Source organism: Ciona robusta, chromosome 2, assembly GCF_009617815.1.
Source record: "Ciona robusta chromosome 2, ASM961781v2".
NCBI lineage: Eukaryota > Metazoa > Chordata > Ascidiacea > Phlebobranchia > Cionidae > Ciona > Ciona robusta.
Genome location: NC_143236.1, coordinates 2,997,950 through 3,025,617, shown reverse-complemented (window position 1 = coordinate 3,025,617; position 27,668 = coordinate 2,997,950). Strand labels below are relative to the sequence as shown.

Genomic DNA, 27,668 nt, shown 5'->3' with positions numbered 1-27,668 from the left:
ATTATTTGCGGTTTGCGTTGTAAATTCTATTTGCGATAGACGAACAATAATATTCGAGGCAACATCATATATCTGAAATAAGTCATCGTATTTTGTAGACACAACAAACACTCCTCTCTGAAAGTGACTCAATGAACATGAAAGTTAACAAAGCTTTCCCACCGACACCTCAACCGTTGCAAAGAAAAACAAAAGGGCCATAAATTTGGCGTTATCAAATTTTGGTTTAAACGAATTAAGCGCTTTTGTTTAGGCGCTGTACTACTGCATCTTTCTTTGACGGAAAAGTCCTTGTATACTGTCAATAGTGTTGCTTATGGTCGGAATATTGTACTGTGGATAAGATTGTACACACCGTATTTCCTGATCGTGTTTTTACAATTAAAACCGCTCGTTTGTTATTTACTTAAAAAAAATTTTCTTTGTTTTCTTATCATGCTCAGCGCACTTGTTGTGGTGCGGCTGTATTTAATGTACATTTAGTTAAAGGTTACTTCAAGATACTACACAAACTTCATGTTAAACGATAGGCCTGCAGCTTTGGTTTCTAACTCGGTGTAACACCTGAGGCATACATAATATGTATTTATCCTCCATAAAATAGCGTGGGAAAACCCAGGATGCCAAATATCGATAGAAATCTAGTTTAGATTACGCCTAAACCGTTAAAGGATATTCACTAAAGCGCAATTTTATGCAATACCCGCAATGAAGTATTACATAACAGTGTTTTGAACCGAACCAGCAACGTCATGTGCTAATTCAATCTAATAAATAAATATCACGCCCCATGACGTCACGAAGCACGTGCGAAACTAACCAATCATAATAGACCAATCAAAGGTTCTTCAAAATGTAAACAAACCTAGCATAGCAGTGAACAAAAACGAAAGAGTTGTTAGCGTTGATTCACTTACAGCAGTAAGCGCAGATATAACCAGCGGACTTCCCAGTAGAACGTTGAATTCATTTAAAATGGACGTGCGTACTAGGCCCACAACTCTGTCTTCTCAGGTAAATTTATGTTCTTTTATAATACTTGGCATTTAAGCTAATTGCTTCCGCAATTTGCAAAAGTTCAATGCTGCCAAGGTCTTGAGTATTGTTTACGAATGTACCTATAGGAGGTAGTTGGTCTTAGCATACAGGGTTTTAAATTATCAATATAACTACAAGTTGTTTAATCCCGTGTATATGTCGATAATTAAAATGCTTGGTATTTTAAAGCGCCTAAACATTCAGTTTCCTTTTGTCTTTTTTAGATGAGAAATTTTGGATCTTCAGTGAAATCTGCAGTTTTTATTGTTGGAACATCTATATTACTGCTGGCTGCTGCTAGAAATTCATTAACTTGGTAAGTTAATTCACGCTTTCTATCTCGGTAATGATTTTTAAATACATATATTCAATTGGTTTATTATATTTTCCTAGATTTAAATCTGCATTTTTTTTAATAATTGCAATTGCACAAACAAATTGAATGTAAATGAATGTAACTTACTTTATCCTCGCGTGGCCGGAAAACGACAGTCGTTATCACACGGGTTTAACACCTCGTGCCAGCTTACGAGTTACCATGTATGTTACTTTGAGGGTGATTATTTTTTGGGGAATTTTTTCTTTTTTTTATGTATGGCTGATAATTTGGACAACCCATTAGTGACCACTGGGTTGGAGCAATTGTCGTTAAGTGTCTTGCCCAAGGACACATACGCCCACAATGGTAGCAGCAACGAGCCTTGAACCCATTACCTAATGGTTACAGGCAGGCGCGATAACCACTATACCACGGCGCCGGACAAATTGAAAAAAGAACTAATATATCAACTAATATATGTTTTCTTTACCTCAGGCACCTACAACATATTTGGGGAGTCTCACACAACTTTTGGCAAACAGTGTGGCTTTCATTTATAAGTATGTTCGCAAGTGAAAAATCTCTTTTCTTTGGAGGTGGGTAGTGTAATGTGTTTCGCTTTTTTTTTAAATGAAATGATTTTTATCATTGGCTTTACTAGTATAAATGAGTAAAATCGCTTATTGTTAAAAATACTTTCTTTTCCTTTCTTCTCACTTTTTTAATAATGATACTTATAGGTACTGCAATTGTGACATTGGTTTCATTCTGGAGTTACAATATTTTCCTCCTTTTTGTGGATATTACTGGTCGACCGAAATTTTTACAGGCCTACAAAATACAAGAAGATAAGAATGTTCCAGTAAGTATTGTGTCATGACCATACCAAACATTAATGCATAAATGTCAACAGGTAGGCCCATGTATAAGACTAATAAACTCTCTCTTACACTTTTCTGTCATGTAAATGTCAACACACTAAGCCCATAAGACTGATGCAATCTCTGCTACACTTTGTACCCATGTTTGTTGATTCGATATTAGATTGACTTAATACATACGTTGACTTAATACATAGGTTGATATAAAGAAGGTCAAAAAGGGCATTTTAGTTGTGGTGCTGAATGAAGTGATGGGTGGTGCCTTTCTTTACCTCTGCTACCCTCTGTTTTTATGGCGTGGAGTGTCCTGTGGTCCAGAACTGCCCACGTTTCAGTGTGTCCTTCTACATCTTGTTGCTTGTGTGTTGGTGGAGGAAGTTTTGTTCTACTACAGTCACAGGTCAGTGTTTGTTTGATTTTGATTCATTTGACAACCCATACACAATAGTACGATGTACAATATAATAATTACTAAGATGTGCCAGTCAAACTGATACTCAGTTCTTTGAACAGCAGCAATGGAAAATCGTTTCCTTTGTTATGTTATGGTTTTAACTTAATCCAGCTGTCAGTGTAGCTACTGGCTTGTTCAATCGCTGTCAAATAACTGTGTATGTATTTTTAAACTTTAAATTACTATGAAAATGGGATAATGAAATCTTTTCATACCAATTGGCAAGAAGAAAACCTATTATTATCCCAATTTTGTTTAGCAAATACTAAAATAGTGTACATTGGTCTACTTGTTAGTTTTGCCACCAACCGAAAGTATGTTGTGTTATTAGGTTGCTGCACCACCCAAAACTATATAAACACGTTCACAAAGTTCATCATGAATGGACGGCTCCTATTGGCATCGTTGGACTGTATTCCCATCCTATTGAAAACATTGTAAGTATCATAAATTTTAAATAAAATAAATAAACAACCTCCATTTGTCATCCATCTAATCTTAAACAAGAAATGCAGAACTGTCCAAGAACTGAAAAATTACAAAGTATACATATAGGCCCAGTAGCCCACAATGGTGGCAGCGACAAGCCTCAAAAACATATCTCTGGTGTAAAGGCAAATGGACAATATGTAACATTAGATTAGATGGTATTGAACAGAAGAAAGTTCATGCCATCTTCTTATATCAAAACAATAACTTATTCTGACAACACAATGCAAATAATATCTTGGTGAATCTTGTTTTTCCACCCCAGCTGTCAAACCACATCCCTGTATTCTGTGGTCCACTTTTAGTTGGTTGCCATGTTTCTACTATGTGGTTATGGATGGCAATGGCATTGCTGAACACCTCAAACTCACACAGTGGTTATCACTTCCCTAGCTTTCCATCAGCTGAGCAACACGACTACCATCACCTCAAGTAAGTCGTTTTTTGTGAGCTCTTTATCATTAATTATATTTTATGAATTTAGCAGCCACGCCAGTATTTGTTACTTTTAAAAATATTTTAATAGTGAAGTTAGTTTAGTACATTATAAATGAATAAATGTAATTTGCTTTATTGGCGCATGACGGGAAGACGCTCACTTTCAAGTTACTACATAAGAGGGCATTTGTTTTTCCTATATGGTTGATAATTTAGACAACCCATTAGTGATTACTGTTGTGTCAACTGCCATTAAGTGCCTTGCCTAAGATCACCCACACTGGTGGCAGCAGCGAGCCTTGAACTCGCAGCTTCTAAGTTGGAGACAGTGCATGCTTACAACTATGCCACAGCGCTGGAAAATAATTACCATTCATGTTTCAGATTCAACCAGTGCTATGGGGTGCTTGGTATTCTTGACAGACTCCACAACACCGATGGTCAGTTTCGTGCAAGTAAGAACTACCAGCGACATATCATGTACTTTGGGTTGACACCACTCAAACAGGTTTTTCCAGAGGAGATGCCCGAAAAATCAGCCAAAGGCGAATAATAACTCAATTAATGCTTTTGTGTTGGAACTTTTTTTTGTTTGCCTTATATTAATATGATGTTATGAATATGTAAAACTGTTCTTCAACTATATTTTCCAAACTACATTAAGCACTTTTGTTTTTGTGTGCTGTGTGACTTGTGAATGATTTTAATGTAAAAGCATGGTGGTTTTGTTCTTACCTGAACTAATGATGTTGATGTACTTGTGTTATATTCAGCATATTTGTCGAATGTGAATACTGATCATATTGAGTCTGTGGTGTAAACTGCCGCATACAAAATAAATTAATATAGCAATGATTTAAGTCAAAACAGTTCATAATAAACGCTAAAACGAGATTAACTACTTTACCAGCTGTGTTGTGTTAAAGTAACTGAAGAAGTTATATGTAAAAAAGTAATTTAATATACGTTTTAAAATCTGCATGATATAGCTTTAATTCATGTGTTATGGTTTTCCATTATTACACGTATACCGCTGTGGTTTGTTTTAAGTGACGTTAAACCGCTGTATCAGCCCCTTTATCGGTAATATAATAAATTTCATAATGTAGCAACTTGGTTTCTTATTTCTTTTGTTGTTTACTATCCTCTCCGTATGTAAACAGCGGCGTTCGGTTGATCGTAAGACTGTCAACTCTCTGTCAAATATATTGGACAGTGAATGAAGGTAATATATTGGGGCGGGGAAAGATGGGACACTTTTAGTTTTAGCACCTGATGTCCAAATATCCTGAACGTGTTTTAAACAATTAACTCGGTCTATGGGAGTCGTAAGGATACGGTTTTATAATTCTTTGAATGTTCTTCGTTTACTACTAAATAGGACGAGAAAATAAAACGAAAAGATGTCCCATCTTCTCTACCCTGCTATATATTTATCCTCGCCTGGCGAGAGACCGGGCATTTCATATACAACCTGTGCCCATTTATAAGGTACCGCATACCTGACTTTGTGGGTGACTATTCTGTATATTTTTTGTATGGCTGACCACTGGGATAACCCGTATAAGTACCACTTTTAAAATAAATTGTCGATCCCCTTTAAGTCTGTTCTGGTCATATACGCCCACAATAATGGCAACGTCGAGCCTCGAAACCATATCCTCTGTACAGGAGGACAGACAGTATGTAACATTAGACGACATATAGCCTAACTTAATAATTTGACCTGTTATCACGGATAGTTAGAAAAGTATTAAATACAACAGACAACAAACAGCTGCACAACACCAACCTTGAAACCATTGCTCGTCATCACCGTTTCGGTCCTGACCACAAACAACCGCAAGGAGGCGACGCATAGGGCTGCAAATTCCTTCGGTAAGGCGGTTTCGAAAAATTGTTCATTTTCATAAGGCAGGCTGGGTTGTTCGTCCTGGCAGGAAGCATTCTGATCTGCCATGAACGCACAGGATTTTGGGGATGTCAGAAATTCAAAACACTTCGAGTCCGAGTTTTCAAGTTTGTTGTCCGGCAAAGTGGGTGGCACAATAGTTGTTTCAAAGACTAACGCGTGCTCGGAGTCGGTCAGAGTTTTTTTCGTATTTGGAGCTTTTTCGTGGTATGTCCCAAGAATTTCTTGTTCAGTATCACCGACGTGGTCCTAACATGTAAAAAAAACTTCCGCTAATTTTTTATCGTAACTTATAGTACTCTGGGATAAAAAAAATAAAACCGAGAACCCACATTTACTGATCGGATTTTAATAATTAACAGTACTCTTTTAGATTAGTGCGTGGCTACGGTTTCTTTGTTTAATTCCAAATGGGAAGAGAAAAAAGAATAAAAATATGTCCCATTTTACCCCACCCTACTATGCAGCTCACCTCTGGTTCAGGAATTCCAGACTTTCTTACGTCAGCAGGAAGTTGAAGCTTTCTGAAATCTTTCGATGCTCCCGGAACATAACTAAATGTAAAAAATTATAACTAAGTTAATCAAAATATCGCTGTACGATTTAATGTCCAATCGTGACTTAGCGGCGTTAATCAACTCTTTTAATTTATTTCTACCAGTTTTCAAAAAAATTCCGTTTATTTGTCCCCTGTACCATCAGCATGACAACATGTAACTGCACGCAGTTTCGACATGAACATTAAATTTGCTGTAAAAAAATATGGACTAGGTCACACTAGAAAATCTATATGAACTAGAATATTTGTTAGTTAAAGCGTCTTTCCCAGCAAAAAACTTACGTATAAAGAATTCCATGAGCGTTCAATGCCTTCGAGTTCATTGAGACAGCACGTGTTATCACTACTTTTATTTCAGTTGTGGCGTTATCATCCTAAAAGAACATCAAAAGCACATTTGATTTACATGATGAATATTTTCCCATTCTTGTTGTTTTTTTGCTTGATTATATAGTTTTAATGTTGGTTATGCGAAATTCTATGATGAATGAATGAATGAATGAATGAATGAATTACATTCATTACATTCATTCATTCATTCATTCATTCATTCATTCATTCATTCATTCATTCATTCATTCTATGATAGTTTCATAAGATACCATATGGTTAAAAAGGTTAAAGATAATTTTTTTATCCTCATGTGACGGAAAGACAACAGAACAACTGTCATGAGACTGATGTTCTGTTATATTCACCTCACTCTCGTGCATACAAGTTATCACGAATGTAAGTTTGTGAAGGATTGTTATTTTCTTTACGCCTGTCCAGGGGGACATACATGTCCATAATAGTAGCAGCGACAAGCATTATTGAGCCCATACCGTTATTAAGATATAAAGATTACCTGTGACGTTATACTTGATCGTTTCTCTTTTTTACTTCTTAATCGATCGAAACTGTAACTTATTTTTAGTTTGTTGACATTGATCGAGTTTGTGTCAGTATTGGCAACATTCAGTGAAAAGTCGTCCGATTTTTCCTCACCTTAAACGCAAATGGTTAATCCTTAAAGAGGCGGTAGTTACATTTTATGCAGCGTTACATCAAGGGTACAAGGTTTGTAAACACTTAACAAATAACTTACTCCTTCGTGATTTTGCGCCTGCCTTTGCTTTCCAGTGGGGAGTAACATATGTGCTTAAACTTTCCCACCAGATGTCGTTGTTGAGCGGAACTTTGGAATTTCGACGTTTCCTGGAAAAAGAAACGACAATATATAACCAGTTGCGACGCATTACAGAATACATACTGTTGCCCTCTTTTGGTTTTTGCGCCAGGCTTGGGTTTCTTTGCAGAACTTTTACGATTGTGCGTATCTCCCGTTTCGTCAACTGTCTTTTTCGAAACTGACGTCTTGTTGGAGTCTGACTTTGAATGATTGGAATCAATTTTCGATTTTGTGGAGTTGCTGTTTGCTATTTGTGATGTTGGTTTCGAATTTGCTGAATCGATTCTTGATTTAGCTGATGCCGTCCTCGATTTACTTAGGCCGTCGCTTCCACTGGACGACTTTGGTTTTATTGAACTGCGCGGTCTGTGTTTTCCTTCGTCCTGCTGGTCCTTGTTCTTGCCAGCCCACTTTGAATTTCGGCGGTTTCCTTTTTTACCGTTGACAGCTGGCTTTCCGCTACGATTCCCACTTTGCCTCATGCTCAAAACAAAGTCACCAGGGCTAGATCTAGCCAATAAGTCTTGGTTGAGCTGCAGGAAGGCACCTGTGCAAATGTCGCATTGGCACCTGCGGAAAAAAGTAAAGTTTCATACAAGTTATATATATAGTATAGGGTGGGGAAAAACGGGACATAACATGAAAATGTGTCCCTTTGTACCACAGTTACTTTAACACGTTTTACAGGAACAGTACGTTTTACAGGAACAGATTTTTAGACGTTTTCCAATGTTTTTTTATCTAAATATTTTTTGTCTAAATATTTGCCGTGCCCATGGGCGTATAGTGACTAGAGCGATTGCGTTGCGAGTTTAATTCTCGCAACTACTACCAATTGTGTGTTCTTATTGGGTAAAACACTCAACGGACCTGGCTCAACCCAGTGATCGCTAATAAGTTGTCCAAATATGATAGCTTTGTCTAAATGTATGCAAAAAATTAAAATAATTAGCACATTCACCCATAAATTTATTTAATGCTTTGTAACTCGGGCTGGGGAAGATGTATGGAAAAGGACACCCGGGTTGTAAAACTGTCGTTAAACTCCTCTAAGTGTCATTCAACCATTCATTCACTGTAAAGTATTAAAAACTTACTTCCAAGTATCAACTGCAGCCAAGTTTTCAACAAGAATATCTCCAGATGTTCTTTTTTTGGTTGAGGTGAAAGAGATCCTCTCCCCTGCGTCATTGTTTGATGACGTCACAGTGTCAAGTATCCAGCTGTTACCGAAGAACGAAGTGTTGGAGGCAGTTTGGTCTACCTGCTTCACGTTTACGTTGGACATCAGGTCATTGGAGTGGAACCACCACTTTTCGTACGGGTCGGTAGATTTATGAAACGCAGTATTGAGCATCCCGTGCCTGGAGGTCAAGAAAAATAATAAAAGTGTGACATACGATATGTATTATACGTAGGGAAAAGTCAAAATGTAAAGTAAAGCAAAAGCATATAAAATACAGTGGGGTATTTTGCACCTAAACCCTATATTTCCGTATTGTGTCCTGAACAACTCATTATACTTTTTTAAAATCACTAGATTACAGTTATATAATTATGTAAACATTTTTATTTACTACCAAATGCGACGAGAAAACAGAATAAAGCATGCCCCGTCTTACTCCTTCCTAATACACAAAGCACATCATTAGTTCAATACCTATATTTTTAAAATGTTCACTATAAAATATAATTCTCAATACACCGCTTACAGCGTTTTCCTCCTTGCTATTTGACTTCTCTTTATCTGAATCTTCTCCATCAGCAGGTGACGGTTGAGTGGGTTCATTAGTGACGTCATCGCCTCTTTTCGTTGCGTCATCAATTGATTTAGTTGGTGATTAGGACGACGTCCGACGGCACACGGCCTGTGTTCGTATACACATGGTTTAAGTTATCATGCAATATGTTTCATAATACCTTTTATATATAGTACTGTGGGATAAAATGGGGTACCGTTAGCATCTATATTCCATATTTCCTGACCTGTGTTTGAACAATTAATAACGCTCTTTTGGGGTCGCGGGGCTGCGGTTAGATACACTTTGTAAATATTCCTTGTTTACTAACAATTAGGACGAGAAACAGAAAGAAAATTTACCTTTTATTTAAATACCGCTGAGGTTCGGGAATATTCCAATTCCTTTGCCTTGAATTTGAACGCAGGTCGTTGATCTGCTCTTTTCGGGAACTTGAAAATATATTACTTTTCTTGCATAGTTTTTGCAAAGTGGGTAATCGCCCTGCAATATCTTGCTCTTCTTTGGTTACGTTTTGCCTTCGTATTTCTTCTACTGTGACGTCACAAAGTGACTCGCGTTTGAGTACGTCATATAATTGATCAATTGAGGTCCCATAGTAAGTAAACGTAATTTTTGACATCTCTTCGTCCATAGCTTCACCCACTATATAAGAAACGGCAGTTATAATTTACCCGACTGCGTCAGTTACTTCAGCTATTTTATATTTTTTAACGGCGAAAATTTTAAAATATAGTACTGTGGGGGAAGATGGGAGACCTTTAGCACATTATATCCAAACATCCTGATCGAAGTTTAAACAATTAACAACGGTCTACAGGAGTCATAAGAATAAGGTTTTATAATTCTTTGAATGTTCTTTGTTTACTACCAAATGTGACGAGAAAATGGAATAAAAAGGCGTCCTATCTTTCCCCACATTTTGTGTTTTGAAGTAAAATGTTCAAAATGTTATGATGATCTTTAAACTCACACGTATGCAATTACTGGCACAAATGACACATTTTTATATGGAGATTAAATTCACAAAAGTAATGAAACTGACCACAAATATTATGTTTGGTTTATAAGAAATTTTAAGAATCCAACCTGCACTTTTAGTTGAATCAGAAATAGTGTTTATGCTCTGACAATCCTTGGGAAGCGATTCGAGATACGTTGTCTTTAAACAGGTTCGGTTACGAGAAGTGAATACGCTTTCGTAGATATCGGTTGTGTATTTTACCACCTATGACAATATTGTTATAGTTATATTTGAGCAAAGACAAATGTGACAAACTGTGTATTTAGCTTCAAAATAGTTTAAATTGTGTTAGATATTTATACGAACTCATACTTTTCGATAATGGCGCATTGAGGGTGTAATGTAAAAGCTGCTTTCTTATGGTGAAGCTTATACATTACAGCTTTTATTGTTTGAATGAGAACATAGTGCCACAGAGACTTTCTTCTGTCTCGTGGGAATATGAAAACGTATTCAGTTACGTAGAAATCATCAGACTTTTAAAATGCTAGATATTTTTAAATCGGTTTTGACACATTCTGTCTAAGTGTCTGGTCACACAAACTATATAGAACGTGAATCATCACTACGCACATTCACGCAAGCGTTTCTCTTGTTTATATTTGCACTTCTATACAAGTTTTTACACCAAACCTCAAATTGTTTCTGTTTTTGTACTTGGCCTACTTAAGCATTCTTTATCCGGGTTACTCAAACAATAGTATATGACGTCAAGCTGATCTTGCCCGGTTGCTTACGTTTCAGACAGTGGTTACATGTTCTAGTCACACCCTGCCGTGGCTTTATGTGTTCTAGTGTCTGGAGCCGTAATTAAACAGTCGGCGATCGGTAGCGTTTCGCAAGCAAATGTTTTCTTTAACTAAGTCATTTGTGACGATTAGCATAAAAAAGTTTCCATAACAAATGTGATAAAATTGTGTTTGTAGTTACATATTCGTTTCCGGATACATTGCGCATTGAGTCTAATGAGTGTTTAATAATTCCTACGATACAACTTATAAACGCATTAATGCACCTATTTACACAGTAACGTTTCTAACGTTTTATAATTGTTGTCGTTGCAACCAACGTTTCCTAACCTAAAACTCACATGTCCGGCCTTTTCCAGTTCTCTAAAAGTTTGGCGTAAAGCGTTCAACAGCCTTCCCTCTGTGACGCGGAGTGACGAACAATCAAACCACAGATCACTGGCGACGAATGGCCAAAATTGTCTTCCCTGTGTTAAATAGAAAAGGAAAGAAATTGCTAATATAATACCATTGTCAAATTCAATTTATGACTTGTTTTAGCTTCAGTCTGTAAATAATTCCAGACCTGAGACTGAAATGTATATGTAAACTCCTTGAACAGGAATTAATTCAACGCACATTTACCGTTATATCCTGCACTGTAAAAATCGGGTGTTTTTGACCATAGCGTTCGCCCAACAGCTCCGAAGGTCGTGTTTCAGCAAGGTTATAATCAGGCAAATACAGCAGCTCTTGAACAGCCCGGTTAAGGTCTACATTTCTGTGTAGAAAGTGAGTAATAATTGCTGGAATTTAAATTAAAAAAATATGATATGTTAAGATTTAGTTTAGAGATTAAAATACTTTGGAGCATGCGTTACAAAGTGTTTATACGCTATAAAAACTACTTGAGTCAATTAAATTACCTTTCTAAGTTTGGATTGGTCTCAAAGCTGACCTTCTTGCTTTGATGGACCGCATTCCAGCGAGCTTTCGAATGAATGCAGTCCAATAAATCCTGCTTTAACATTGTATTGAGCGTAGTTTTATACAAGGCCTTGACTTATACGTTCATTTGATCATGTGCTTTTGATTCAGGTTTGTATTGATTTTTAATTCCACTGAAGTATCATAATACGTCGTATGATTCCACAGTGTGGTATTGAGACGTCATTTAGAAACGTGAGAGGTCTGTATTGCGTCATTTTGGTGATTGTTTATATGTCTGAATTGAGGTCAGGAATAAAAACTGCAAATTTTAGAGCTATTGTCTTGTGCCATCAATAAAACGTAACAAAGGGCACGATAAACGCATCGCGATTTGCGCGAAATCTTGCCCAGGGGTCAGCTGGAACTCTCAGACAATGGGAGAAACAGAAAAAATAGGAGAGTGCCGATTCGAGCCGCTAGCCTTTTTCTCTATAGCCGACTAGCGAGGCGTGCAACCTTCAAGAACCGGGGATGTCGCGACAGTAATCATTCGACACAAATTGACGAAGCGAATACGTCTCGAGTCTGATTTGTTGATTACAAAGAAAGTGAGAGATAGTAAAGAATTCTTCGAGTCGTACATTTACAGTATAAGGCCGATATGCTGCGCCTGGCGATAGCATTTGGTCTGGTTTGTGTAACTTTAGGGCAAATAAGAGATGATATATTCGTCGTAACTGAACAAAATGTGCTCAGCCCGCCTTATTTCAATATCGCTTCAGGTAAGTTGGATTTGGAAAATAACTTCTTGTGTACGGAATTTATAATGTCGGCTTATTAGATCAATTTGTGGATTTAATATGCGCTGCGATCTGTTTCGTTAACTCCGATTTCTGTTGTACTAAATAATAAGAATATCAATATATGGTTGTTTTTACGGTAGCCTATCGTATGTCGGTATCATACTGCAACAATGGATAATGTCTGCATTTCACTGCGAAACAAAAGCTCTAGTTTTTATTGGTTACTTCAACGATCTTTTTCCATAACTTTAAGTTAGCCTTTCGTTAAAAAAAAAAACATTTTGCAGGAAAGAAAATTGGAGCCACGGCAACGTGCGGTGACGAAAATGAGGAACTATTTTGCAAACTGACTGGAGGTACCAACTTCGAATTCAGCAATAGTCTTCACCAGGGCCAGGTTTGCGACATCTGCGATGCCACAAATCCAGAGAAAGCTCACCCTGTTAAGAACGCAATCGACGGTACTGAGAAATGGTGGCAGAGCCCCCCACTTTCCAGAGGGAGCCAGTTCAACAAAGTGAACCTCACTATTCATCTCGGACAAGTAAGTGGATTGAATGTTCTTCTATACCTACCTTACCATATAAAGTTTCAGTTAAACCTGGACGTAAATGTATTTGTTAATCAAGCATGTTCCGTGGTTCTGCTTTTGGTGCTGTTTGATCATCTCGTTTACCGAAGCACGACGCATATTTGTGTTCAGCCTATTACGTCATAGGTTGTGGTATGCAATATCGTCGTCTCCCGGGTTTTTATACGTGTGAACTGCTGCTGTTAAATCGCAACGATAAAACCATACAGCTGCAAACACAGAGGCCAATACCTCAAGAAGACAGCACCACAATACGGTTGACTGTAATGAGTAGACCCTCGAGGGTTAGATAAGATTGGAGGCGGAATGCCTGCAATGCGTTTGCGGTTTGTGATGTGGCTCTTGTTGATAGTGAATGTTTATTTGTTTTATGGGTTGACACCATGAAGTAAAACAATACCTACTCTTTATATACGAGATCTTTAGATAGAAAGATCTTCGACACTTCGCCTTAAACTCTCATTCAAAACGTTAAGTTTTAATTGTGTAAACGCCGCTGTTCCATTGAATCAGCGGCGACGACGTTACGCTCGGCGTCTGAATGACTGGTTTCCGCTCTCAATACCGCAACGTTCTAGGCCAGTGCGCTTTGTTTCTTTCGATCTCCCGTTGCTTTCCCCGAGATTTTCGTGCTCTCAGCGCTGTAGTTATACTCAGCCACAGGAAACAAACTGCGGTTTCCTTTACAAGTGGCCTGCTGTGCTAGTCTATTGGCCTTCCTGTCGGTGAAGCGCCCAAGGGCGCGAATTAGGATTATCGGCCGCTGTTAGCTGCACCCAGTTCTAGTAGAAGCGGCACCATTTAAATTCGATCTGGACGAAATTTTAAGCCACAATTAACACTAATTAAATGTAGGTCATTAAAGCGTCCATCAGTTAACACGTACACAAGCGCTACCCACAGCTTTAATTGCTCAATTCGTGTAACAAATTTACTTCTTTAGCTTTGGTTTTAAAAAAATGCCAAACATTACTTCTACACTTTAACACAATCGATTCTTTGTAGGTGTTCCATGTTGCGTATGTCCTGATTAAGTTCGCCAACTCACCAAGAGCTGGGACCTGGGTTTTGGAACGCTCCTCTGATCATGGCGAGACCTTCCAACCGTGGCAGTATTTCGCAAATACCAACAGCGACTGTTTCAACTTATTTGGAATGGACAGTCTTGAAGAAATCACCAGGGACGACAGTGTTGTCTGTACCTCTGACTATTCCAGTGTTGTGCCTTTGGAGAATGGAGAGGTAGGTAGCATTGCACATCACTGTGTAATTGCACATGCTGTTTGCTTAATGCTCTCATATTACTCAATTTTGCTTGTCCCATATGTGTACGCAACAGTGTTTGCTTACAAATATTGCCCTGCTATATTATGTGGTTGGTAAAGTAAACCTTTCAATCTTTAAATCCTATGTAAAGACTACCTGCCCCCATTCATTTTGTCCCACTAAGAAAATCTCATTGCAGTCTTATAATTTTAGAATACCGCGTTTCCTGAAGTGGCCATTATGTGCTATTCAGGAAATCCTTACTGACTTGTTTTTCCCCAAGGCTGAATTGTGGTATAAAGCACCACCTCTTTAATATTTTACAGCTGCTATCAAATTCAAAATGAATCTTGAGACGCGCATAGGTTAATGTAACTGGATACAATTTTAAGTTATTTTTTTATAATTCACAGATGGTTATTTGTTAATGTAAAAACAAACTTACTGTATACTGATTTTATTTCCTGTTTTCTCCTCAATTAGGTTATTGTGTCAATGATAAAAGGACGACCTGGAGCAAATAACTTTTCATATGCAACCGTATTGCAAGAGTGGAGCAAAGCCACAGATGTTCGTCTTCGTTTCTTAAGGACCAAAACTCTTCTCGGACACTTGATGGCGATATCTGAACAAGATCCAACTGTTACTCGACGGGTAAACAGCTAAAAGTGTATTACAAAATAACAGTAATACGTTTTTACAAAGATATCACAACTAAATATAGCATAATACAACAAAATTATCACCTACCAAGTTACATATGTGACAACAAATAAGCAGGATGTCTGAAACAGGACAAACCTGTTTTAACAACTGTCATTTCCCCCTATGCAGGATAAACAAGTTACATTTATTAATCTTTTATTTATGTTGTTATTTACATTGCCTTTATGCTTCCCACAGTACTACTACAGTATCAAAGATATCAGTATTGGTGGAAGATGTGTTTGCAATGGTCACGCTGATACGTGCTTGCCAGATAAAAATGACCAGTACAAGTAAGTAGAACAAAAGTAATCTTCTTTAAAATTCTTGCTATAACTTTTGCCTACATTTGAATTTTTGTCTAGGTTAAAGTGTGAGTGCAGACATAACACTTGTGGCGACAGCTGCGAACGTTGCTGTGAAGGTTATGTACAGAAGGCATGGAGAGCTGCTGTTCCCGAATCTACAAACCAATGTGAAGGTAAATACCAAATTTAAATTTATAACGTTATCTATTTTTAGTAGAAAGTATATAGTTTTATCTATATTGTGGGTGTGAATGGTTTTTGATCACATGATGTGATGTGATTCACATCTAGTTTTAATAGAAAGCGCAAAACAAAATCTGTGTAATGCTTTTACTTGTAACAGAAACTTACGTAAATTACCATTCAACTCTTTTTTAGCCTGCAACTGCCATGGTCACAGCTCAGAATGTCAGTATGACGAAGATGTGGCACGTAGACGACTTTCTATTGATCTTGCTGGAAACTACGAGGGTGGTGGTGTCTGTCTGAACTGTCTTCATAACACGGCTGGTATCAACTGTGAGCAATGTGCCAGTGGTTATTGGAGACCATCATCAGTTGACCCACGGAGTATAGATGGATGCAGACGTAAGTTTAGGCCACGTCATGTCTGTTTCGTGTTTTGTGGTTTTCTTTTGTAGTGGTTTGATTTTCTCATTGATTCAAGTTGTGTTACAATTTTCCTAGTATTCCATCACACACAGAGTGCAGGCTGTTTTGAATCTATGCTTTGTAGAAAACCACACTGCAGCCAATAGAGTTAAAAGCGTTTTTCTTCCTTTAGCAATTGGCAGTTACAGAGAGATTAAACAAACTCAATCCGTTATACTGGAAACACCCAAAACAGTTGTAAAAGAAAATTCATCAAAATCACAGAGGATAAATTCCAATAGTTCTTCACATTTAAACTTTAGTTATAATCTTGTACCCAATGGTTTATCAATTGGAAGTCATACAAGCTCAAGTATTGGAATGACAGATAACAATGATAAGGAAATTAACACACCGGTCAATGGTGATTTTTCTGAAAAGCAACCAACTCATTCAGTACCTCTGAAAACAACATCAAAAAGCCATTCTATAAAAGTGAAGCCGACAATAGTAAAACCCGCACAGAAACTAGCCGTTACTGCACAAAAATCAAGCCATAAGAGCAAAACTCAATTAAATCAACATACAAGAATGGTATTAGTATGGAAGCTTGTAGCTGAAGCATATCACAAATGGAAACTAACATCTGAATACAAAACAAAGAAATATTTCAATCCATCCGTTACATCTTCTATTTCATATAAATATAAAGCAATTAAAAACTTGCCAATAAAACCAATCAAAGTATTAACTCCAAAGAAGATACAGCCAACACCAAGTGCCCATTTTGACACCAAATTTTCTTCTAATGAAAGCAGTTCGAAGAAAATAAAAGTCAACAAAGTTTTATCTAAAGAAGAGATGACAACAAGTTCAGCTACAAGCAAAATATTATCCGCAACAACTCAAACAACAATTATAAATGTTACATCAACAACAACTTCTACACTATCAACTACAATATCTACCTCCACGGTTGACATAACCGCAACAACTGTAAAAACTCCTCGAGCATTGACTAGTCCAGTGGATGAGTTGGTTGAAGAAGATCTTCTTGTTGAAATGATACCTCCAGTAAAGTTGGCCACAATTGCTCCAATTCCAGATGTGGAAGATGTCAATTCCGCTTCAAGTTTTGATATCAGTGGGTCTTGTTGTTTCCCGAATGTTGAGAATGGCGCACGACGAAGCACCGAATCTCATGCCCAGCATCCCAGCAAAGAGAAAGTTTCCAGGCCTGCCATCACCATCTCTCATGCTGCACTTTGCTTGCCATCACCTACCCCCACTGTGTATGCAGAACATTAAACTATTCACCATTTGGTACATGGGCAAATGTGATCACTTCACAATGCATGGCTCATCTTATTGCGATGCGTTTGAATTTTTCATCCATATGCAGATTTTGCATGGCCATATATCAACCTATCCAAAAGCATATTTATCTAAGTTAACCTTTATATTTCAGCATGCGACTGTGACAGCACCTACACTGTAGGATCCTGTGAACCAAACACTGGTCGATGTTATTGCAAAGTTCAGTATGCTGGTGACAGATGTGATCGTTGTGCACCTGGATATTATGACTTCCCTGAATGCAGACGTAAGTCACAATTAATCTTAATCTGAAATAAATAATACAATTAAACAAAATACTTTTTCCCATCAGTTCCAGGTCAAGGTAAAGACGTAATTGGTATTATGATTTTTAACACTCACAAGTTTGGTTGTCTTTACAGACACAAATATATTCACTGTAACCTAAACATAGTTTTTGAGTTCTTCGCACAAAATAAATGCTGCACATTTAAATACTCTCTATAATGATGATATTTGCAGTGCGGTGTGCTTAAACAATATTTCATTGTATCTAACCTTTATTTTGCAACCCACAGCTTGTGATTGTTACTACAACGGAACCTTAAATGATGTTTGTCTCCCACTTGGTGATGCTTGTCCATGCAAATACAACTTCGCAGGAAAATACTGTGACGAGTGTGCACCGGGGTTCTTTAACTTCCCACAGTGTGATGGTGAGTTCTGTTTAGTTTTATAAGCGTTTTTACTGTAAATTTAATCCTGCTATGAAAAATATGATAGTTTAATGCCTTGGCAAAGTGGCTAACATGCCCAGAGTTTACGAGTTCAAATAAAGGTTTTTATTCAAAAGTAAGCCTTAACCTGTAACTTATTTTTCTTCAGTCTGCGAGTGCACCGGTGAAGGAGTAGCATCTGATGTGTGTGATCCATACAGTGGAGCTTGTCCTTGTGCTGATGGATTTGCTGGACCATCTTGTACTGAGTGTGCAGATGGTTACTTCAACTATCCACTCTGTCAGAGATGCCCATGCAGTGATGTTGGAACTACTGGCAATGTAAGCAATTAAGATTTATTTGTTTGCTGCAATACATATGTTAATGTTAAACAAGTCATATCCCACACAGTGATGGTTAAGTATTTCATATAACATATTATATATGTTTTTCAGGTCTGTGATCCTATTACTGGACAATGCATCTGTGGCGACAAGTATGCTGGACAGAGTTGCGATGATTGCAGATCTGGATTCTTTGGATTCCCAGTGTGTCAAGGTTTGTCATCCAATGTTTTATGTGACTCCTAATTCCAATAAAAGTAATCATATTACCTAATGTTTCTCACAGAATGCCAATGTACTGAACCTGGCAGCCTTGACAACACGTGTGACACACGCAGCGGACGTTGTCACTGTAAATCCAACTACCGAGGTGAAAGTTGTGAAGAATGTGCCCCTGAATACTATGGGTGAGTCTATTTAATAAAAACTAACCTATAGTCAATGCAGTTTTCAAAACTGAAGTGCTTTCAGCCTATGGTATAATATAAAGACAGTAATATACTGTAATATGACAATTTTTAGGTACCCCAACTGTGTCTCCTGTGACTGTGACCTGCGTGGTTCACAAAGAACAACTTGTGATCAAACCAACGGTCAGTGTTTGTGTCGTCCCAATGTTGGTGGGCGTGCGTGCGATCACTGCACCCCAGATTATTTCAACTTCCCTCGTTGTGAGGAATGCAGCTGTGATGCTCGGGGTATTGAATCTGTTGTGCCAGGAGTGTGTCTTGCTTTCACCACTGTAAGTATATTATGTTTAACACAATACCATACAGAACATTGGGCCATGAATAAAATTGTCAATTATTGATACAAGATAAGTATTATAAAATTTTTTCAATATTCTTATTTTAGGGTCAATGCGAATGCAAACCAAACGTAGTTGGAAAGAACTGTGATATGTGCAAACCACTGCACTATGACATTGACCAGGGATGTGTCAGCTGTAACTGCTTCCTTCAGGGAACATTAGATGGTGTTGGCAACTGTGACAGTGATGTATGTGAAAAGATATTTATATTTTTGTATTTTTATTCTACATTTTGGTTATATCATTTTAATTATCTTCGTTTTTCAGGATGGACAGTGCTTCTGCAAACCTTACACTTGCACACAACGTTGCTCACAGTGTGTTGATGGGTTTTATGGTTTGGAGGACCTTAACTACCTTGGATGTACCAGCTGTCAGTGTGACATTGGTGGTGCCATGACTGCATCTTGTGACAAGAACACAGGGCAGTGCCGATGCCGTACCGGAGTTGCTGGGCGTCGTTGCAACAGGTTTGTAGTAGTTTAAAAACAAAGCTTTAAAAGCAAAAAAGTACACTGCTTTAAAAATATTAAATTACGAAGAGTGCAAACCACAAAACAAACCTACCTATAATACTTTACTAGAGCTGCTGATGGTTCTTACTATCCCACTTTGTACCAATACCAGTATGAGCTTGAGTATGGTAAAACACCAGAAAACCTTCCAGTTCGTTATGGATTCAGTGAAACTGATTTCCCCGGTTTCAGCATGAGTGGCTATGCTAAATTCTCTGTTGTCCAGGTTAGTTTTGTTTTTTATTATCTTTTGCAACATAACCCTGCTTTCAAATAGGGGCAATTCAAATCTTTACTGTTGTTATTTTTTTATTTATCAAATTTTATTTGTAGATAAAGTTTTTTAAGTTATGATATTAACTCATTGGGGTCTGTTGCGAACTATTCTGAACTGTTTCTTTTAGTCATTCTGCTTTTGCTCTTCTGTCTATTGCTTTGCAACAAGAGTCCTTTCCCTGCTGTTTGATTTTGACATATTATTAAACTAATATGGCATTTAACTGGCTTTACTGAAATTATAAAGTCACAAACTTTAAAACCCGATGTAACCTGCTGATGCAGCTTAACCGGAGTATTATGTTGTTCAATAATACATTGTTTTTGTGCCTATTTATTTTGTGACTAACCACATGTGCCCGGTACTAACTACAGTCGACTGTCGTCATGCACGCCCCGGTGAACACGCATAACCTTTACCGAGCAGTCATGCGTTATGTTAACCCAACTACCGACGCTATCTCTGGAACCGTATACTTTGTTTCATCACTCAACGAGGATGGTTCAGAATCAGCAGAATGTGTTGATTGTAAGTGCTGCCCACTTGTGGTCAAGCATGATCGTCGTTTGTGTTGTATCTTGTCAATGTTGGATAAAATTTCTGAGCACAAAATCTTGCAGACACGCAATCAGTGTCATAACCACCACCCCCACATTTTGGTTTCATAAAAACAGCATGTTTTTTTTAAATATTTATTTTTAAAGCGGTGCCTTGCTTTTGCTGCATGTTTCAATGTTTTCACCACTTTCTGTTGCACTTCCACTAACAACCTCACATCTTCAATCTACGCACAGACTACAATCCCAAAATTATAAACCGTAATAATTTCACTTACACATAAAACCATATCCTCCGCCCTGTAGCAAAGTGTGGTGGTGCCAGTGAACGTACACAACAGTGGATTGTACAGGATAATGTTCCGATACGTGAACACTGGCTCTCAATCAGTGTCCGCCAACGTAACTGCAAACTCAAATTCACCGTCTGATGGTAAGGTCGAAATTCCAGTAGTGGATACTAATGACAAAACCCGTAGCTGCATGCATGATTTGTTTTGTATTTAGTTCATTCTTGCCAAGAGTGATTTTTGCTGTGATTTTTCTGATAACCATGTTGGTCACTGCATGAAGTTGTCATTGTTTCCTTGCTATACTCTGTTAACTTTTACCACTGTAACATCAGGTCCTGGTCAGAGCCAAAAAGTTACATTTGAAGTCACAAGTGAACCAAGAATGGTAACTGTCTCAACACCATTTGTTTTGAACAAAGGCGTATGGACAATTGTTATTGAAGCTCAACCAGGTAAAATTCCCATGAAAAACAAAATTGTTTTTTGTTATAAACTTTTTATCAATTTATTTTTGTTTTTACAAATTTTCTATGGTATTTAAAATAGATACATATTTTAATCTAAACAACTCTTAATCCCTCTTTAGGTCTTCTCATTGATTATCTTGTTCTTCTTCCATCTGAATACTATGAGCCTGGCATTCTTCAACTTACATCCACCGTCCCATGCATTCCATCCATAACCTCAAGTGACACTGAGTGCGTCATGTTCACTCATCCAAGTCTTGGTGGCTTCACCATGGTTGATGTAACCAACCATGCTGGTAGTTTAAGGTAAGAATTAATATCATTCCTTAACCATTGTGCTACCTCTAGTAAATAACACAGTAACAATGAATAATCTTGAACCCAACAAACTTTCACATCAACTTTACTTTGTTTAGGACTGACTCTCCTTCCACCGCCCACCCAGAGATGCTGGTTCTTGATGGAACAAGTGGGGTTGCTGAACAACAAACCTACACTGTTGATATCGCTCTGCCGCAAGCTGGGAAATATGTTCTTGTTCTTGAATATGCGAGCACACAAAACCAGTAAGTAATAAAGAAATTTTGAATTTATATAAAAAAAAAATTCAAAAGTTTCTGTTTTACAAATGTTAATTTTTGTAATGTCATCCCTATTTACCAATGTTTGTGATATAGGTTACAAAGATCTTCAGTGACAGTGTCAGATGGAGCAGCTAATGATTATTCAGATGTTAAGTTCAATGTCTACGCTTGTCCTTACTCATTCTTGTGCAGACAAGTTGCTCTTGGTGTTCTTGATGATGTTAAGGTAAATATGTTATATGAAAATTATCAGAGCGTTAACATTGGGCACAAGGTGTATCAATAGAACACTTGTGTTGTAACGACTATTGTTTCTGACTCAATTTTCAAATTTAAACATTTTTTATATTTTGTAATCCATGCAAGGATAGAGCTAGTAATGTTAATATTAAAAAATATGTAAGTAAAGTATAGAACTTGAGAAAAATGTTGAAATTCAGGTGTTCGAGCTGTCTCTCCCAACTATGAGAGTTACCATGACAACAGAGGCAGGTGCTTCATTTTACATCAAGTCATTGACGGCAATCCCATATTCTGAATGGACGATGGAGTTGGTTGAACCAAAACCACTTTGCATTACAACAACCGGTCCTGCCTTTGATCAGTAAGTTATAAAACATAACATAAACAATTTTTTATGTATTTTTTCAAACGATAGGGAAGGTCATATCATTTTAAAAAATGAAAAGAAAGGAAACTACAACTATCTTTATGCTGTAAAAATCCTGTTTTACTTTAATTATTATAATACCACCAACAAGCACATTTTTATAGAGATAAGTTTTTAACATAAAAATATTGCAGGTGTGTTACATCGGTGTACCCAGTTCCACTCGGAAGTTCAAAATTCAACGTACCTGTGCCAACCACAGTTGATGGAGATGATAAGCCTGCACCACCGGCATTGCCCGACAATATCAACGATGAGAGTGTACAACTAGTTTATTTGGATGGTGCTGATGCAACTGGAGGTGGACAAACCACTCTGCAGATACCAATGAACCTTAGGCCTGGAAGGTGGGTAGTAATGTATTACTTAAGTTAAAACAACAGTTCCTAAAAATTTTTCATAAAATAAAAATTTTTAAATTGTTGTACGAACCACACAGATGGGTGTTGGTGTATCTGGCCAAGTTGAGGGTAATGAGCAAGACTTTACTCTTATAGAAAGACTCACACACTTACATGTGTTATAACATTAATAAAATAAATTGTGTTTCACTAGATATGTCTTCCTTGTTCATTTCTACAACCCTGATCACACAAGTTTCGCACCACGTGTGGTGATTGATGGCGGGATTGCTTCCACTGGTGACGCCAACATCACATACTGTCCCAGTGCTGATGGTTGCCGGGCAGTTGTTACTAAGGATGATGGAAGCGTTGTGGTTGATATTACTGTTCCAACAACTACCTTCACGATCACTGTTCCCAATGGTGTGTATACATTTGTTTTTGTAAAGTTGACTAAGTTTAATATACATAAATAAATTAGCTTTTGTAATTTTTTGTAAACATTTTTTTTTCTTTTAGGCAAAGCATTCTGGGTTCAATATGTGCTTGCGGTGCCAGAGGCAGACTACAATCCAAAGCTGCTCAACCTTTCCCCTACTGACAAATCTAGCGATTTTATCAGAAAATGCGGCACAGATGGACAACAGGTAAGACAAACGGGAAAAGTTATAGGTAAATGATTTTATTGTTTTTAATTTCTTTCAGAGCTTTTACGGCACTTTGGAAAACCCATCCGAGTTCTGCCAGGAATCGATCTTTTCACTTACAGTCAACCACAATGCTGGTGCACTTCCATGCAACTGTTCAGGTGCTGGTACTGTGGGTGGTGGAGATGCTGCTTGTGAGGTAAAATATCCATTTAAACTTTTACAGTATTATACAGTGGTACATAACTAATGTAACCCTTGTTTACATGCAGGCATATGGAGGTCAATGTCCATGTAGACCAAACGTAATCGGACGTCAATGCGAGCGATGTAAGACCGGGTATTTTGGCTATCCCAATTGCCAACCATGTGACTGTGGTGGTGCAATGTGTGATCCAGTCAATGGAAACTGCATCTGTCCAGTCAACACCATTGCCCCTGCATGTGATGAGTGCCAACCTCTTACACACTCGTTCGATCCAATCCAAGGTTGTTTGGAATGTGATTGCAACGCTGACGGAGTTGAAAATGTAACTGACCGTGGTTGTGATGTTGCTGATGGGCAATGTAACTGCAAAGAAACTGTAACCGGACAAAGGTGCGTTTAACACTTTTTTGATTTTCTATGGCTTTTATGAAGTTTTTAACCATAAAATTAAATGCCAGATGTGACCAATGCAAGCCTGGGTACTTTGGATTCCCGAACTGCCGCAAGTGCCAGTGTGATGAGCGTGGAAGAGCATCAGATGGTTGTAACCCAATCACTGGTCAATGTCTCTGCAAGCCTAATGTGGCTGGATTACAGTGTGACAGATGCAAAGATGTAAGTAAACTCTTTTAGTTTTTCTTTTTAAAATTTACCCCCCCAAAAAAAATTTGTCGAACACAACTAATTGAACCATGTTGTTATTCCAGGGTTCATTTAACCTTAATGGTACCAATCCAAATGGATGCACTGAATGTTTCTGCTTTGGAGTAAGTGATAGCTGCACACCCACACAATACCCTGCAACTGAAATTTATGACATGACTAACTGGAGGATGCTGTACCTACAAGAGTGAGTGTCCAACATCTGAAGGCAGTACGCCCCAGAACACGTTGTTAAAACTCCTTGCACTCATTGGCTTTTTCATATTTTAACTTTCGTTTTTTTCAGGCCTGTTCCTGAAGTTGAAACATCTTCTGATGGCCAAACACTCCGTGTTGATGTTGCTAACAATGGTGGTGCTCAAGACCCACAGTCGGCTAAGATCTATTGGGCTGCACCAAAGGTATTAAAAATCCATCTATAAAATATAAATTTTGAACATAGGGTGCTAATTCTTTGAGATATATTTTGCCTAAAATGGCATGATCAGTCTCTTATTCAAATAAAGATGTCTGTTATGTATTTTATAGCACTTGATCCTGAATATTATTTTGTTCCTAGAATCGTTAACTTCATAAGCACTAGATCTCCCTTAATTCGTTAAATACCACGCGACCAACAAACCTTTTTTTTTGCAGACGTATCTTGGGGAAAAGGTTGGTTCATATGGTGGTGACCTTCGTTACACAGCTTCATATTCATTTGGAGGACGTGGTGATGCTGATTTTGGATCAGTTGGATCTGCTCAGCCCGCTCCTCTTCTAGCTCCAGTTCCTGATGTCATACTTAAGGTAACTTTCTTCAATAGTTAAATTTCGTTTGTGCAGTTTGTGCAATTATTACTGCATTTCTATAAATATATTTGTCTGCAAAATTTGTATTTTTACAAACACGTTTTTCTGTCAGATTTTTTTAAGCACATAACACTTTTGATTTGTTTATAAGGGTAACAACATGGTAATTGGATGGGTTAATGAAGGAGGATATGAAAACGTGAACTTGAAGCTTTCGGAACATAACTTCAAACATGAACAAAGCAGTAAGTTGATACTATACAAAGTGTTGGCATGATTGCGACTATACAAAGCGTTGGCATAATTGTGTCCTAACTGCTTACCTCTCAGGTGTACCCGTCATGTATTTTTCTAAAAAGTTTTGGACTTCTGTTTTATCTATAAGTGTGTGATTTTACCCTTCCTATCTTTTAGCTTTTGTAAACTTTTATCATCTTAGTGAGAGAAGATACAAATAAATGTATTCACTCATTCTTTATAGATATTCAAGTCACCAGAGCAGAGCTGATGATGGTCTTATCTGATCTTCAATCTCTCCACATCAGAGCTGCTCCGGAAGTTGGAGTATCAAGTGTGAGCCTCAGGGATGTTGTCATGACGACCACCGACTACTCACTTCCGCTTGGATCAGGAGCAACCATCCCAAGTGTCGAGGAATGCAGTTGCCCACCAGGTAAACATGAGATAAAACCTAATTTTTCGAAAGTTTTTGACACAATGATGTGTATAACAAAACATAAATCGAAACCATCAAACAGCTTCTCATTAATCACTGAGTTGTTTATTAGGCTACCATGGACATTCTTGTGAATTTTGTGATGCCGGCTACTACAGAGATCAAAGGGGGCCATACCTTGGATATTGCAAACAATGTGATTGTTATGGACATTGCGTGACTTGTGATGAAGTTGGCCCAATTTCATCGAAAGACTGTCTGCATAACACTGTAAGTTTAGTTAAGAACAGAGCCTTTTGAAAATGTATTCACAGAGCTTTAAATAAAAAAAGAAACTGTTTTTTTATAATTTTTTTCGGCTAAATTTTTTTTAAATTTTGGTATGGCTTAAAATATTCAAGTTATCTAAAACTTGTGTCTTACCTCTTGAATTGTGCAGGGTGGCGATAACTGTGATGTTTGTATTGATGGTTACATTGGTAATGCTACAAGTGGTGAAATTGATGCATGCCAACCTTGTCCATGCCCTTTCCCAATGGAAGATGGAAACTTTGCCGATACTTGTGAGCAACTTGATGGTAAGTTCTATATAGGTGTAATTGAAATTAGATTTTATAAAATACAAGGGAAAGTTTTAATACAAACATTACTGCTCCTATATGGGTGACATAATTGGCTTCATTTTCAACATTTTGGTTTGAAAATCTAAAACCATTTCAGTCATGTCAGAAGTTAAAAATAGACAATTGTGTTTTTTTGAAAGTTTTTTTCAAATGTACTTTTTTATCAGGAGAACTTGTGTGTTACTGCCAAGTCGGTTACACTGGTGCACGATGTGAACTGTGTGCATCCGGCTACTTTGGAAACCCAGCTGTGTATGGTGGATCATGCCAACCATGCAACTGTCATGGAAACCTTGACCCCAATCTTATCATGGAAACTTGTGATCCATTGACAGGTGAGTAAGGGGTGATACTTTGTATAGAACTGGTGTGAAAACATATAATATTAAAATTAAAGTTATATTATATAAAGCTAATTTAAAAGTGATGTGAAAATACTAAATTCAGATCATATTATATATAAAAGATCAAAAAATATTTTGGCTGTACTAATGTTAAGAAAAAAAGCTTTTGTTTAAATAAAATGATAAATTAGAAAAAAGATAAATTCTTTATTGTTACAAACAGGCGAATGCAGTGAATGTATGTTCAACACTGGAGGAAAATATTGTGAAAGATGTGCAGATGGTTACTTTGGTGATGCCATAATTGCACGGAACTGCACAGAGTGCGCATGTGACGCATGTGGAACAAATGTTTGTGATCATATGATGGGACATTGCTCATGTCAACCTCATGTAATCGGAAGTCTGTGTGATACTTGTGAACCAGGTAAGACACTAAATTCTTTAAAATTAAACTTTTGGCCAAGCAGTAGACTATATTTTACTAAAGCACAGGTTGAGCACATTGTTATTTCAATACATATTAAAACCACACCTTTTTGCAGGATTTTACAATTTCGATAGTTGCACCGGTTGCCAGAACTGTGCATGTGCTGAAGGTGCATTGAACAGCGTCTGTGATGTCAACACTGGTGAATGTCAGTGCGCTCCAAACATTGTTGGCGCTCGATGTGACAGATGCGCGCCTGGATTTTATGATTACTCTGAAATGGGATGCAAACGTAAGAATCATATATTTGACCAGCTTAAAATACGGGCCAATGTCAAGCCAGTCATAAGGCCAACACTATAATTTGAAACAGTTTGAACACTTAATATTTGTTTCTGTTTCCTAACTTTCTGTATTCATA

General features: G+C 37.5%; 3 protein-coding genes across 5 annotated transcripts in view; 2 read left to right on the top strand and 1 right to left on the bottom strand.

Annotated features, from left to right (window-relative positions):
* Nucleotides 1-846: 846 nt before the first annotated feature.
* On the top strand, nt 847-4,731 carry LOC149740144 (fatty acid hydroxylase domain-containing protein 2-like). Its single transcript, XM_089872393.1, has 8 exons — nt 847-1,014; nt 1,263-1,354; nt 1,853-1,953; nt 2,098-2,219; nt 2,436-2,638; nt 3,024-3,129; nt 3,447-3,613; nt 4,004-4,731. The coding sequence occupies exons 1-8, from the start codon at nt 976-978 to the stop codon at nt 4,170-4,172; spliced, it is 999 nt and encodes a 332-aa protein (XP_089728519.1). The 5' UTR covers nt 847-975; the 3' UTR covers nt 4,173-4,731.
* LOC149740143 (uncharacterized) lies at nt 4,198-12,101 on the bottom strand. 2 transcript variants are annotated; one of them, XM_089872387.1, is made up of 14 exons: nt 11,700-12,101; nt 11,419-11,554; nt 11,136-11,261; nt 10,111-10,249; nt 9,363-9,666; nt 8,974-9,129; nt 8,359-8,625; nt 7,343-7,831; nt 7,178-7,287; nt 6,938-7,077; nt 6,373-6,464; nt 6,004-6,085; nt 5,412-5,780; nt 4,198-4,815 (listed from the first exon to the last, which is right to left on the bottom strand). In XM_089872387.1, the coding sequence occupies exons 1-14, from the start codon at nt 11,801-11,803 to the stop codon at nt 4,741-4,743; spliced, it is 2,589 nt and encodes an 862-aa protein (XP_089728513.1). In that variant the 5' UTR covers nt 11,804-12,101; the 3' UTR covers nt 4,198-4,740. The 2 variants fall into 2 exon arrangements, with proteins under 2 accessions (XP_089728513.1, XP_089728514.1); XM_089872388.1 differs by lacking the exons at nt 11,419-11,554; nt 11,700-12,101 and having other exon boundaries at nt 10,679-11,261.
* Nucleotides 12,102-12,237: 136 nt separating this feature from the next.
* LOC149740142 (laminin subunit alpha-5-like) overlaps nt 12,238-27,668 on the top strand; it is a 25,750-nt gene continuing 10,319 nt past the window's right edge. For both annotated transcript variants that reach the window (XM_089872381.1, XM_089872382.1), the window contains exons 1-38: nt 12,238-12,485; nt 12,794-13,050; nt 14,104-14,340; nt 14,848-15,018; nt 15,268-15,362; nt 15,435-15,550; nt 15,756-15,965; nt 17,437-17,571; nt 17,864-18,001; nt 18,171-18,343; nt 18,458-18,560; nt 18,633-18,753; nt 18,869-19,088; nt 19,202-19,345; nt 19,425-19,627; nt 19,742-19,898; nt 20,324-20,477; nt 21,132-21,251; nt 21,386-21,572; nt 21,683-21,832; nt 21,944-22,076; nt 22,291-22,454; nt 22,655-22,867; nt 23,076-23,287; nt 23,384-23,511; nt 23,570-23,710; nt 23,784-24,109; nt 24,178-24,334; nt 24,427-24,569; nt 24,669-24,783; nt 25,019-25,171; nt 25,326-25,419; nt 25,656-25,847; nt 25,963-26,120; nt 26,290-26,428; nt 26,641-26,808; nt 27,041-27,244; nt 27,363-27,539. In XM_089872381.1, coding sequence (XP_089728507.1) covers nt 12,365-12,485; nt 12,794-13,050; nt 14,104-14,340; nt 14,848-15,018; nt 15,268-15,362; nt 15,435-15,550; nt 15,756-15,965; nt 17,437-17,571; nt 17,864-18,001; nt 18,171-18,343; nt 18,458-18,560; nt 18,633-18,753; nt 18,869-19,088; nt 19,202-19,345; nt 19,425-19,627; nt 19,742-19,898; nt 20,324-20,477; nt 21,132-21,251; nt 21,386-21,572; nt 21,683-21,832; nt 21,944-22,076; nt 22,291-22,454; nt 22,655-22,867; nt 23,076-23,287; nt 23,384-23,511; nt 23,570-23,710; nt 23,784-24,109; nt 24,178-24,334; nt 24,427-24,569; nt 24,669-24,783; nt 25,019-25,171; nt 25,326-25,419; nt 25,656-25,847; nt 25,963-26,120; nt 26,290-26,428; nt 26,641-26,808; nt 27,041-27,244; nt 27,363-27,539 — 6,229 coding nt within the window. In that variant the 5' untranslated portion in view covers nt 12,238-12,364. The remainder of the gene's footprint in view (nt 12,486-12,793; nt 13,051-14,103; nt 14,341-14,847; nt 15,019-15,267; nt 15,363-15,434; nt 15,551-15,755; nt 15,966-17,436; nt 17,572-17,863; nt 18,002-18,170; nt 18,344-18,457; nt 18,561-18,632; nt 18,754-18,868; nt 19,089-19,201; nt 19,346-19,424; nt 19,628-19,741; nt 19,899-20,323; nt 20,478-21,131; nt 21,252-21,385; nt 21,573-21,682; nt 21,833-21,943; nt 22,077-22,290; nt 22,455-22,654; nt 22,868-23,075; nt 23,288-23,383; nt 23,512-23,569; nt 23,711-23,783; nt 24,110-24,177; nt 24,335-24,426; nt 24,570-24,668; nt 24,784-25,018; nt 25,172-25,325; nt 25,420-25,655; nt 25,848-25,962; nt 26,121-26,289; nt 26,429-26,640; nt 26,809-27,040; nt 27,245-27,362; nt 27,540-27,668) is intronic.

What these genes read in the sequence shown, in the direction of transcription:
- LOC149740143 (XM_089872387.1), bottom strand. Translation starts at nt 11,803, where the DNA reads ATGTTAAAGCAGGATTTATTGGACTGCATTCATTCGAAAGCTCGCTGG. An exon ending in ATAGCAAGGAGGAAAACGCT is followed by an intron (nt 8,626 to 8,973) that starts GTAAGCGGTGTA and finishes CTTGACCTCCAG; the next exon opens with GCACGGGATGCTCAATACTG. An exon ending in GCTCATGGAATTCTTTATAC is followed by an intron (nt 6,086 to 6,372) that starts GTAAGTTTTTTG and finishes TTTTACATTTAG; the next exon opens with TTATGTTCCGGGAGCATCGA.
- LOC149740144 (XM_089872393.1), top strand. Translation starts at nt 976, where the DNA reads ATGGACGTGCGTACTAGGCCCACAACTCTGTCTTCTCAG. An exon ending in CCACAACTCTGTCTTCTCAG is followed by an intron (nt 1,015 to 1,262) that starts GTAAATTTATGT and finishes TGTCTTTTTTAG; the next exon opens with ATGAGAAATTTTGGATCTTC. An exon ending in TTGTTCTACTACAGTCACAG is followed by an intron (nt 2,639 to 3,023) that starts GTCAGTGTTTGT and finishes TTGTGTTATTAG; the next exon opens with GTTGCTGCACCACCCAAAAC.